At 41.9% G+C, this 13,416-nt stretch overlaps 1 protein-coding gene across 12 annotated transcripts in view; it reads right to left on the bottom strand.

Moving 5' to 3' along the window:
- Positions 1 to 591: 591 nt before the first annotated feature.
- Positions 592 to 13,416, bottom strand: part of DMTN (dematin actin binding protein) — a 50,437-nt gene continuing 37,612 nt past the window's right edge. For 8 of the 12 annotated variants that reach the window (XM_072634937.1, XM_072634934.1, XM_072634932.1 and 5 more), the window contains 5 exons: positions 11,347 to 11,474; positions 9,956 to 10,061; positions 3,025 to 3,089; positions 2,842 to 2,890; positions 2,405 to 2,626 (listed from right to left, as the gene is read on the bottom strand). In XM_072634937.1, coding sequence (XP_072491038.1) covers positions 2,490 to 2,626; positions 2,842 to 2,890; positions 3,025 to 3,089; positions 9,956 to 10,061; positions 11,347 to 11,474 — 485 coding nt within the window. In that variant the 3' untranslated portion in view covers positions 2,405 to 2,489. Of the gene's footprint in view, positions 1,836 to 2,022; positions 2,107 to 2,367; positions 2,627 to 2,841; positions 2,891 to 3,024; positions 3,090 to 9,955; positions 10,062 to 11,346; positions 11,475 to 13,416 lie in introns of those variants that run through there. The other 4 variants (XM_072634939.1, XM_072634938.1, XM_072634940.1 and 1 more) reach the window with 2 other exon arrangements.

The raw sequence follows: 13,416 nt of genomic DNA on the forward strand, positions 1-13,416 counted from the left end.
GTTGTTGTCAGGACCAAATGAGATATTTATAAAGTGCTTTGCAAACCATAAAACAATATATGAATGCTATAATAATGATATTATTATTATTGACCTTGAGCAAGTCACTTCAATCAATAAACATTTATTAAGTGCCTAATATGTGCCACTGTGCTAAGTGCTGGGAATACAAAAGGAGGCACCTCTCTCTGTTTCTTCACCTCCAAACTGGAGCAGTCCTTGCATCACATATCTCCCTGGGTTATTGCGAGGAAAGGGTTCTATTCACTGTAAAGTGCTTTTTAAACATGAGCTATTATTCAAATAATTTAATCCCCTCATTGATGGTGAAGGAAACTGAGGCCCAGGGAGATGATTTGTTCAAAGTTATACAGTGAATTAGGGGCAAAGCTGGAACTAAATAGAACTTGAGTCCCCAATCTTGTGCTCATTCTACTGCAGTGAGATTGTGTAGACACTGATGTAAGTTACAGCAATGAGGTTACCTGTATCTTGGCCTTGTTGGGAATGCACCCCCTATCCTACTGCACACATTCCCAGCCCTTCTTTCCCTGGACATGGATGTCCCATAAAGAATTAGTAGACCTGAAGGCCTGATCCAGTCATTTAATTCCAATCAGAGTTCCCTCTCCCTCTCTCCCTCCACCATCCCCAGCATAATCACGCACAAAGTGGTCAAGGGTGCCACAGTCTGGGGAGGAAGAAAGCCCAGGCCCGAGCAGAAAAAAATATATATACATATATATAATTTGTAGAGATGAGAAGGCAGGAGTGTTGTGAAGGGTGGTCATGAGGATGGGGGGAGGTGGTGGATTAGGTGGGGAGAGCAGCTAGGAAGTGCCCCAATAAATTACATTCTTTTAAGAGCTCAGTGTGGGATGAGTGGGTGCCTGTAAAAGGCCTGGGAGCAGCAACATGTAGAAGCTTCCCTGCAGCTTGTCCCCAGTGGCTGGGTCAGTGCCAGAAACCAGAATTCTATGAGGCTCTGACTTGAAGCTGTTGATGGAGTGAGAGGTTGTGTTCAGAACATCCCCAGCTAAGCCAGGGCATCGGAGGAGGCAAAAAGCTGTAACAAGGGTCTCCAGAGCTTAGGGTAGTGGGAAACAGAGCAGACTGAGCTAGAAGAAAGCTCCCCAGCTTGGGGTTAGGACTCCAGCAGCCTCTAAGGGAGTCCCAGTGGAAGGGAAACAGAGTCTGGAGAGTGCTTGTAGACACCACATGAAGAATCCTGGAGTTATCGGAGTTTGCCTTCCACCTTCTCTGTTCTCACATCCCTTACCCTCCCTTCTTTTAGCCCATTTCTTAGTACCTGATTGGAGCAAATATTAAGCCTTTAATACCTGGTTGTAGGGGTGGGAGTGGAGTCTGGGCCCTCAACCAGGGCAAACATTAACCCTTTTTGTACCAGGCCTAGGTCTGCCTTGTGTGGTGGGAAAGTAAGAGTGATTAAAGGAGTTAAGGTCAACCTAGAACCATCAACGGGTGAGAGAAAGCCTCTGGTTCTTAGGCCCATGACCTATAGAGGTCTTAGCCTTACCCATCTTCTTCCCCTCTGCCCTAGGGTACCCTGTCTACCTCTTCTTCACCCCACCCCTCCACTTCCCTAAGAGGTAGCTGCTCCCACTCAGCAGGGAAAGAAGGTACTTTGGGATCTCACAACTCCTATGTCCAAAGCCCTGAAGCAGATGTTTGGGGCTGGGTCAAAGAGAGGGTGAGGGCAATCAGAAGAGGGAGGCCTTCTTCTTGAGCTCATTGCGTTTCCACAGAGCCAGCTTGCCAAATTCCTCAGGAGACATGGCAAACACCCTTGAGAAGTCTTCTGCTGATAGGTGTCTCTGTAAGGGGAGACCATACGGGCGTATCTTAAGAGACAGTGTGCAAACAGCTTTATCCAAGACTTTCCTTCTCTCTTTGCCAGCCAGCTGTCTGTCTTGCACTTTGAGACAGGAGAGCTCAGGCCCAGCAAGTCCCCTGTGCAACCCTCCTCCCCTAATGACAACCAGTATATCTGGTCTTACGTACCTCAAGCCTCATCCTATCCACACCTGGAGGCAGCTTGGAACGTCCCTTATTGGTCACCACCAGCATCTCATAAGGATAAATCTGCTGAGGGTTGGGGGTGAGGGAGAGAGACTCTTGGGTTCTTAGGACTCTTAGTCTCAAAGTCCCCAAATTGCCAGAACCTCTTATCAACTTTCAGGGTACATTTGTGTCTCATGCCATTTCTCCCTCTTGTCCACCCATGTCCCCTGTTGTCCTTCCAGGTAAGATTAGTCCAGCCCTTCCCCCCATCTTCTGATTGCTTTAATCCCCACTGACATTCCCCCGACCCTCCAGGCCCAGAAGCTCCCTGGCTCTTCCCCTCACCTTCTGCTCCAGCACACAAGGCAGGGAGTTCCCCCGGTCCATCCTCCCCCTCTGGCCCTCTCCATTCTGCAGGGGACCAAAGTCGCCATGAGCCAGACTGGGGAGGGGAGACTTCCCCAGCCCTACCCTGGGCTTTTCTCCTCTTCATCAGTCAGCTCTTCAGCCCCCTCATTCCCTCCCACCTCCCAGGTGACATTCTGGGAACTCCAAGTTCCTGGCAGGGATCTTGCTCCCTTCCGGAGATCACTCACCTGAAGACCTGTGGAAGAAAATAGCCATTGTTCAGAGAGAACCCCAGGACCAGGCAGGCCCTCCAGACCTTTTACTTGACCCAAGTTCCCCCAACTTCCACTGCCCATCTCCATTTCATCACAACTTTCTTCTGAAGAGGAAATTAGTGAATACATAGGCACCGCAAGGAGGCTGCCAGTACCTCCCTCCCCAGTGGCCAGGACCTGGTCCTCTTTTGCTCACCTGGACTCCCTGCTTCACTCCCTGATGGACTGAACTCTGTGGACTGTAGCTGGAAAGAACACAATAGGGTCAGAGGAGGATCTAGAAGTGTTTCTCATCTGTATTCATTAGAATAAGGGAGTTTCCCCTGCCCCCAAATGAGGGATCCCTCACTTATTTCCCTTTGACATCCTGGGGCCTTACCCGGCTGAGAGTGGTCCGACCATAGGCTGGGAGTGAGGAAGACTTGGATGTTCCTGCGTGCAAGGCTGGAAGACAGAAAGAGACCATAAAGCTGTCACTTAGGAGATAGGGACTGGAAGGATGAGAGCCCTTTTGGTTTATATCTCATATACACCCCCTTTCCTCTCCCCCCTCCTCCCATCCACACCGAAAGGAGGAACATTCTTGAGGAGTGTCTGGGATGCCTGCCCTGTTTTCCTTTTATCTCTCCAAACCTCTAGACTCTGCTCAAATCCCATCTTCTCCCTACAGCCTTCCCTATGCATCTGGTCATGTCAAACATTCATAGGAAGAGCTTAATAAATGCGCTTGCCTTACCTTGCTCTATAACGCTGAGTTCTAGTTCAATATTTGTTTAATTCAAAGTCCATTTCCTGGGCTTACACAATCTGATGTTATGTTATCTCTCCAGCCTTATCCTGTCTTATTTCTCTTTACTCCCTGTTCCTAAGCTTCATTTCAGCTGAAAGCACCAGTCCCCTCTTTCTATCCCAACATACATTGGATTCTCTTGCCTTTGCTTAGGCTGCTACCTCTGCCTGGAATTCTCTTATCTTTGCCCATTGCATTCTTATATATCTTTTATTTTTTTTCTCAATTGAATTATTTTATTTGTTTTCAGTGTTCGACAATCGCTTCCATATATCTTAGATTTTTTTCCACTCCCTCCCTCTTTTTCCCACTCCCTTCCTGAGACTACATACAGTCTTACGTAGGTTCTACATATAGGTTCTATGCATGTTGCATAGAAGAATTAAAATGAATGGAGGAAACCATAAAACAAAACAAATCATAACATAATACAAAAGAAAATGGTCTGTTTCTGTCTGCGATCCAGTTCCATAATTCTTTCTCTGGATGTGGAAGGTGTTTTGCCTCAAGAATCCATTGGAAATTTTTTAAGTCCATGCACTTCAATGAAGTACTAGGTTTACCAGAAAAATTCCTCACACACTGTGGTTGTTCTTATAAATCTTTTAAAGCCAATCCTCAATAGGACTTCCTCCAAGAAGGCTTCCTTGATCCTCCATATTAGTAAATAGCACTTTGCTTTGCCCCTAGCTAATCCATTTGTGTGTGGTATTGTATGTTATAGTTATCTGTGTTTACATCTTAGTCCCCCATTAGATAAGAAGCCCACGTTCATTCCTATTAAAAACATTAAGAAGCATAGCAAGAAATGGATCTTTCCTTAATAATAATAAATAGTTTCTAAGAGCAAGAATCAGTACTATCTGTAGTAGAGACAAACTAGAGGCCTTTCTAATAAGATCAGGGATAAAGCAAGACTGTTCATTATTATTATTACTATTCAATATAGTGCTAGAATTGCTAGCTATAATAGTAAGACAAGAAAAAGAAATTGAGGGTATAAGTATAAGCAAAGAGGAAACAAAATGATCACTTTTTGAAGATGACATGATAGCTTACTTAGACAACCCTGAATAGTTATTTTAAAAAAACTGAAATAATTAACAACTCCAGCAAAGTTGCAGGATATAAAATATACCCACAAAATCACCAATATTTCTATATTTTATCAACAAAATCCAGCAGAAAGAGATGGAAAGAGAAATTCCATTTAAAAGAACTGCTAAGTATTAAAAATACTTAGGAGTCTACTTCCTAAAGCACACACAGGAACTACATGCACACAACTATAAAAAAATTTTTATACAAATAAATACAGATCTTAATAATTTTAATTATTCATGGGTAGACTGAACCTATATAATAAAAATAAACACCTCCTCAATTAATTTTATTATTTCATGCCATACCAGCTAAACTACCAAAGTTTTATTTGATAGAACTAGAAAAAATAATAACAAATTCATCTGGAGGAGCAAAAGGTTAAGAATCTCAAGGGAAAGAATGAAAAAAAATGGGAATAATTAAAGAAATGCAAATTAAAACAACTCTTAAAAGTTCCATGTTACACCCATTAGATTGGCAGAGCTGACAAAAATGAGAAATGACAAATGCAGGAGGGGCTATGGGAAAACAGGTTATTAATGCACTACTGGTGGAGATATGAACTGGTTCAGTCATTCTAGAAAGTAATTTATAAATATGTTCTAAAAGCTATTAAACTGTGCATATCCTTGGACCCAGTGATACCACTACTAGGTCTGTACCTCCAGGATATCAGAGGTAGAAGAAAAGATCCCCTGTGTATATAAATATTTATGGCACTTCTTTTTGTAGTGGTAAGGAAGTGGAAATTGAAAGAGTGCCCAGACATCATTTGGAGGATGACTGAACAAGTTATGGTATATAAATGGGATGAAATACTAATGTTCTGTAAGAAAGGATTTTAAAGAAACCTAGGAAGACTTGTATGAATTGGTGCAAAATAACGGGAACAGAACCAGGAGAATAATTTATACGATGACAAGAATATTTTAAAAACAAACAACTATGAAGGACTTAGGAACAATGATCAATGCAATGACCAACGATAATTCTAGAGGACTCATAAAGAAATATGCTACTCATCTGCTGATAAGTGATGGACTCATAGTGCAGACCGAAACATTTGGGTGGGAGGGGACATGGCCAATACAGGAATTTGTTTTGCTTGACTATATCTGTGCATGGGGATTTTGTTTTTCTTGCTTTCTCAATGGGAGGGGGAAGGAGAAAAGACAAGGGGAAGGAGAAAGAGAGAAGGTGGATCTTCATTTTTAAAAAAGACAATAAACCCCTTGAAGAAAGGAATCACTAAATTAACGAATTAACAGGTATTTTATTAAATATATACTATGTACCAGGGGCAGGTAGGTGGCACAGTGGATAGAGTGCCAGGCCTGAAGTCAGGAAGACTCATATTCCTGAGTTCAAATCTGTCTTCAGACACTTCTAGCTGTGTGATCCAGGGCAAGTCACTTAACCCTGTTTACCTCAGTTTCCTCATCTGTCAAATGAGCTGGAGAAGGACATGGCAAACCACTCCAGTATCTCTGCCAAGAAAACCCCAAATGGGGTTACAGAGAGTCAGACATGACTGAAAAATAACTGAACAACAAAAAACAACTATGTGCCAGTCTGTTCTAGGAACTAGAGATGCAAATTTCAAAATGGAATTGTCCCTTCCCTGAAAGAACTTGCATTCTGATGGGAAGATAATATGTGTATAAATAAGTGCGCTAAGAATAAATGCGAAATAGATAAAAAGTACTGTGGAGAGGGAGTCACTAGCAGCTGTGTGTGTGTGTAGGACATGAAGGGCTTCAGTAGGTGATGCTTGAGCTCAGTCTTGAAAGAAGAGATGGTTTCCATGAGTCAGAATTGAGGGAATAATGGATTCTAGTCATGGAGGAGGGTCAGTGCAAAGACACCAAGGCCAAGGATGTAATCAAGTGTGTGTGGAGGAGGAGGAAGGACTGCTTGGCTATATAGATTGTCATAATAGTTAGCAATGACATAGTGCTTTGAAGTTTGCAAAGCACTTTACGGATGTTATCTCATTTTATCCACACAACAACCCTGATGGGTAGGTGCTATTATTATAGCCCCAGATGAGGAACTGGGGCAGACAGAGGTTGGCTAGTAAATGTCTGAGGTCATTTTTGAACTCAGGTCTTCCTGACAGGTCTAGCTCTCTATTCACTGTGCTACCTAGTTATGTAGAATATAGGAATAGAAAAACTGTGTGATAAAGCTGAAAAGGGAGGTTGAGGTCAGGTTGTGAAGGCTTTTAAAAGCTTCATAGAATTTGTATTTTAATCTAGAATCAATAGGGAACCAATAGGATTTATTTGAGTAAGGGAGTGGCATGAGCAGATCTGTGCTTATGGAAAATTATGCCAGCAGTGAAGTAGACACATTGGAATGGGGAGAGACTTAAGGCAGGGAAATCAACTAGGAAGTTACTGCAAAAGTTCAGGGGAGAGGTCACAAAGGCCTGAACTAGGATGGTGGCTTGTGAATGATGAGCACAGAATGAGTGAGAGAGATATTGAAGAGGTAAGAACAGCAATATTTGGCAACTGATTGTAAATATAAAATGAGGAAGAGTGAGAAAATGAGGATGACCCTGAGGTTGGGAATATAGTGATGCTCTTACAAAGAAATAGGAAAGTTTGGAAGAGAGAACAGTTGGGAGGATTTGATAAGGCAGGCTGAGTTTGAGGTGTTTATGGGGCATCTAGTTCAAAATGTTTGATAGCAGCTGGTGATTCCATTCTGAATTTTAAGAGAGAGACTGGGATGGATGCATGCATGCATGTATGCATATATATGTTTATATACATATGTATATATGTGTGTATATATATATATATACACATATGTTTATGTACAAACATCTGCATAGAAATGATCATTCAACTCATGAGATCTGAAAAGGTCATCTCCAGACTGCACTCTGTCCTTCCTCTTCTAGACTCCCAAGTTCTTCACCCTCAAGCCTCACTCCAGTCATGAAATCCTTACATTGGCAGTATTCTATACCTTTGCAGACTCTCCTTCTGAGTGGACTTGTCCTTCATTTAGGGAAGGCACCCAGACTACATGCACCTCACACCTCTCCAGGCCCCAAAGGCAGAGTACTCATGTCTTCTCCCCTCTGGTTTTCAAACTCCTTTTATGCCTCGTCTTCCTCCCATTTGAATATAAGCTCCATGAAAGCAGAGACTGTCTTTTTTTCTACTGTATTTATATTCTCTGTGCTTGGCGCATAGTAAATATTGTATACAGCATAGTAAATGGTAGTTGACTGACAGAAAAGAGGGCCCAGGACAAAGTCCAAGGGTATACCCATAATTGGGGGGAGGTACGAGCCAGCAAAGTAGACTGAGAGGAAGTCTTTGGACATGGAAGAAGAAAAACCAAGAGAGAATAGTCAAAAAACCCCACCCAAACTCAGAGAAGACATGTACAGGGGGAAAGATCAACAGTGGTCTAACACTGGTCAACAGTGTCAAATTCTGTCTAAATGTTAAGAAGAATGAGGAATGAGAAAAACAAAAACAAAAAGGTATGACAATTAAAATATTATTGGTAACTCTGGAGAGAGTAATTTCAGTTAAGTAATGACATAGGAAACTAGATTGCAAAAGGCTGAGTAGTGACCGAGAAAAGTGGAGGCAAAGGGTACAGACAGCTTTGTCTAGGAGTTTGGCAAAGAAAGGGAAGGGAGTCGTAAGATCTGAGGGTATCCAATCCTCTGACATGGTCCCACAAGGGTAGACTCTATTGCAGTAGGATCTATTGAAGATTTTTTTTTAAGGATTGGGGAATTTTGTGCATATTAGTAGGCAGCAGGGAAAGAACCAGTAGTTAGGAAAGACTGAACATTAGAGAGAAAAAGGGAGTATAACTGAGAGGGTAATAATATGGATGGGGATGGGATGAAGGGCAGACCATGAGGAGTTGACCTTGATCAACAGAGAGAGTTACATTGTTATCAGAGACTGAAGCAGAGGAGGAAAGCAATGTTGAGAGATTTTGAATTGAAGATGAGAGAAGGAAAAGCTCACAGCAAATGGGTCCTATATTCTCAGCTGGGGGGAGAGGGTGTTGGAGAGAGAAGTGTGGGAGGCTTAGGGAGAAAAAAGGTTTAGGAAAGCCTATGTGAGGAGTGGGACAGGATAAGGAGTAAAAAGATTGCCATGCTGCAGTGAGGGCCCAGTTGAGGTTAGATAACATAAAGTCCTAATGAATCCTATCAGCTCAGTTTTGTGATCGCCTCCAGCTCCACTCATCAGTATGTAAATAGGATCAGAGGAGTGAGATGGTAGCACTAATCCTAGGTTGGAGTTTGGCAAGGAATAGATGAGGAAGCAAGGTTTGGAGGCTATAAGACAGGGTAGAGTTGAACTGATCACAACTAGAAAGGGAGGAAAGTGAAATCAGAAAAGGGGTAATGGCTTGAGGAAATACTAAGGGAAGGAAAGATTGGAGATCTTATTTGGACAAAGGTTTGGGAGAGGTTAAGGCAGAGCGAGAGACGGAAAGACTTGTGGGTTAGAGTCAGATGGAGGATTGTTTGGAGCTACATCTTCTCTCTCTTAGTATCTTTTCCAGCACCTAGCACAATACATGTGCAGAGTAAACACTTTGACCACAAGAAGAGTTGAAAAGATGCACTTTTTTCCTTCCTAGCAGAGATAGGGAACTAAGTAGGGAACATTACATCTACTGCCAGTCTCAGTTAATCTGTTAGTTTTACTGAACAATTTTTTAAAAATATACATATATTCTTTATTACCAGGGATGATTCACTGGAGGAGAATGGGTATAAGGAAAGAGAAGGATATTCAGAAATAAGGGTGATCCAAATATAAAAGATATCTAAAAGTTCAAAATTAATTAATTCATTCATTAATGTTTGTTGATTCAGGCAGCAAAGAGCATTGGACTTGTAAGTCACTTAACAGCTCTTTGCCTTAGTTTCCTTATCTATAAAATGGAAATAATAGCACCTACCTCCTTTTTAGGTTGAGTATTTTGTAGACCTTAAAGGCTATATAAATTCTAGCTAATTTGTATTATCTATTGATTGGTTCCCTGATCACTCCAGCTCTTTCTCATATCCATTGCTTCTGTAACACTACAGTACACAATGCTTATGGAACACGAGTTAGCCCTTAGTTACATGTCTTTTATTGTCCAATACTATTTTTCATGTGCAGTCTTATCTCCCTCCCCCAAGGTGGGATGACTTTCTGAAGAGCAGGGATAGCAAATTTTCTTCAGGTCTTGTATGTTCAGCAGTAGCTAAACACACTAGGCATTAAGTGCTCAATAGTACTGAGTCCTACTGCTGAAGTACAAAAGACCAGACCCCTAGTACAAGTACTGTCATAAGTATTTGTTGGCCTATAGATTCTGGTCCCCAGCGCTGAGTGGGAGACTTGGGATCCAGGATTCCCTCAATAAAACTTACATGTATGAAAGGGTGTTCGGTCAGGCAGGGAGCGGGTTTTCCTACGGATGGGTAAGGACTTCTCCATCTCCTCCTTCAGGATCATCTTCCCCAAGTTGGAGGTAACCTGGAAGAAGAAGACTGTGAATGGATCCCAATACGTGGGATTCCTCTGTACCATTTCTAGAAGGGACAGATATAGAGGTCCAATAGGTGCCATGCCAGGCATAGACAGGAAATTCTTGTGGGTGCCCCTAAACTCTATATACTTTCTTATTTTTGTCCCATGATCTCTTATATCATGGCTTTGACTTCTGTGAGGACAGGGTATAGAACCTACCCTGGCTAATAGGAGGACCTCATACCTTTGCCATCTTTTCTGTCCTTATCCCCAACCAAGGATCAGAAAAGGGAAGCATAGTTCTTTGTACCCATCTCCCACCTATGTGTCTTTGTCCCAGTTGTCCCCCAGGTGTTCCCTCTTCTTCACTTCAGGCTTGTAAAATCCCTAGGTGGCTTCAAAACACAGTTTTGTGCCCACTGTCTTACTAGGTTTTTCCTGATGTCTGTTCTGCACCCCACAATTTTTACTACTTCTCCCTTTTTAAACTGTATTTATTTATATACATACAGTATCTCCTCTCCCTGCTCCCCAGTACACAGAAGAATACAGTCTCCGAGAAGACAGAGGCCATTTTTTTTGGTCTTTTTTTATGCCAAGCACCTGGTAGGATGCCTTTCTACACAGCAGGTACTTAGTACATGTTTGTCAAATTCAATTGGATTGTGACCCTGTAGGTAGGTGGTGCAGTGGATAGAGCACCAGGTTTGGAATCAGAAAGACTCATCTTCATGGGTTCAAATCTGGTCTCATACTTACTAGCTGTGTGACCCTGGGCAAGTCACTTAACCTTGTTTGTCTCAGTTTCCCTATCTGTTAAGGAGAAGGAAATAGCAAACCACTCTAGTATCTCTGCCAAGAAAACCCCAAATGGGGCCACAAAAAAGTTGGATATGACTGAAATGATTCAATGCCAACAACAAAACCCCCTGGAGTAACCTCAGATTATGTGTCTGCGTCTTCTACCCCTTCTAACTCCGACCTGGATACTGATTATGTCCTCCCTCTGCCCAATCCTTCATCCCTTCAAAGGATCAGGCAGCTGTTGGCCTGGCCCTGCTCATCCCACTTTGTCTATGCTTCTGTCCCAAGTAGGAAAAAAAATGTACCGAGTCCAGGCAGTATTTTTAGGACATTCCTTGCCCTCAGGAACATTATGTAACATTTGGCAGGAAAAAGCCTTCCTCACACATTCTAAATGGGCTGCTTTTCCAGGATGGACCAGATGGGAGCTGCCATAGGGTTTAAGGGGAAATATGGACATGAGGCCCAGGAACAAGTGGGATGCTACCTTACTGAGTTCCTCTCTCTGCCTCTCCCTTAGAGCCTTGATGTCGTCCCCTGAGTCATCGTCTTCCTCCTCCTCCTCCTCCTCTTCTGCTCCTCTCCGAGATGCCTTCCGCTTCCTCCATTCTGTCTCTGGAAAATAGGGCAAAATGTTGGCTGGTTTCCTTTCATTACTATCTCTTTGTTATAAGGAAGGGTTGGTTGGGGTAGGGGAGACAGGAGAAATATGAAATGACTCTAGTGTAGAAACACAAGGCATCAAGAAAGCTTTTAAATGAAATCAATCAATCAATTATTTGAAAAAAAGAAAATACTGAAAAGTCAGGTGCATTAGTTCGTCATTCAGCCAAGTTTTCTGGAGCACCTACTATATGCTACCTATTGCGCTGAGCACCTATGGGAGATGGCAAAAAGACAGATGATCTAGTCCCTGCCCTCAGAGAGCTCAGAGTCTATTTGGGGTAATAAGTATCTAACTTAAGAACACAGCAATATATGGTAAAAGTCTAATGAATGACACAGTCTATGAGAGCTCAGAGAAAGGAACAGATCACCGGAGGCTGTGGTAGTCAGAGCAGGTCTTAAAAAAGAGGTGATCAGGAGTGACAGCCACATTGTATGATGGTCAACTCTGATTGACTTAGCTCTTCTCAGCAATACAGTGATCCAAAAACTGAGAAAGAATTTTTGCAACTAGTGTCTGTGATAAAGGCCTCACTTCTAAAATATGTAGAGAACTGAGTCAAATGTACTAGAATACAAATCATTCCCCAATTGACAAATGGTCAAAGGATATGAACAGGCAATTTTCAGAGGAATAAATTAAAGCTATCTGTAGTCATATGAAAAAATGCTCTAAATCACTATTGATTAGAGAGATGCAAATCAAAACAACTCTGAGGTACCAAATCACACCTATCAGATTGGCTAACATGACAAAGCAGGAAGATGATAAATGTTGGAGAAGATGTGGGAGAGTTGGAACACTCATTCATTGCTGGTGGAGCTATGAGCTGATCCAGCCATTCTGGAGAGCAATTTGGAACTATGTCCAAAGGGCTACAAAAATATGCATACCCTTTGACCCAGCAATATTGCTTCTAGGACTATATCCCCAAGAGATCATAAAAATGGGAAAGGGTCCCACATGTACAAAATTATTTATAGCAGCTCTCTTTGTGGTGGCCAAAAACTGGAAATTAAGGGGATGCCTATCAATTGGGGAATGGCTGAATAAATTGTGGTATATGAATGTAATGGAATACTATTGTGCTATAAGAAATAATGAACGGGAAGACTTCAGAGAGGCCTGGAAAGACTTATATGAACTGATGCTGAGTGAAAGGAGTAGAACCAGGAGAACTCTATACACAACAACAACCACAGTGTGAGAGGAATTTTTCTGGTAGACTTAGTACTTCATTGCAGTGCAAGGACTTCAAAAATTCCCAATGGTCTCTTAAGGCAAAATGCCTTCCACATCCGGAGAAAGAACTATGGAATTCAATCACAGAATGAAGCAGATCACTTTCTTTTGTATTATGTTTTGGTTTGTTTTATAATCTCTCCCATTCATTTTAATTCTTCTATGCAACAAGACTAAGGTGAAAATGTATTTAATAGGAATGTATGTGTAGAACCTATATAAAACTGTCTCAAGAAGGGAGTGGGGAGGGAGGCGGAAGGAGGGAGAGGGAGGGGGAAAATCTAAGATACATGGAAGTGATCATAGAACACTGAAAACAAATAAAATACGATGATCCAAGACAATTCCAAATGATTCGTGATGAAAAATGCTATCCACATTCAGAGAAAGAACTGCAGGGGTCTGAATGCAGATTGAAGCACACTATTTTCACTTTATTTTTTTTTTGGTGGTTTTTTTTCTTTTGGTCTGTTTCTTCTTTCACAACATGGCTAATATGGAAATATGTTTTCCATAACTGCACATACATAACCTATATCAAATTGCTTACTGTCTTAGGGAGGGAGGAGGTGAGAGAGGGAGGGAAATTTGGAATTAAAATTTTTAAAAAATGTTAAAATTTGTCTTTACATGTAATTGGAAAAAATA

Source organism: Notamacropus eugenii, chromosome 1 (genome assembly GCF_028372415.1).
Source record: "Notamacropus eugenii isolate mMacEug1 chromosome 1, mMacEug1.pri_v2, whole genome shotgun sequence".
Taxonomy (NCBI): domain Eukaryota; kingdom Metazoa; phylum Chordata; class Mammalia; order Diprotodontia; family Macropodidae; genus Notamacropus; species Notamacropus eugenii.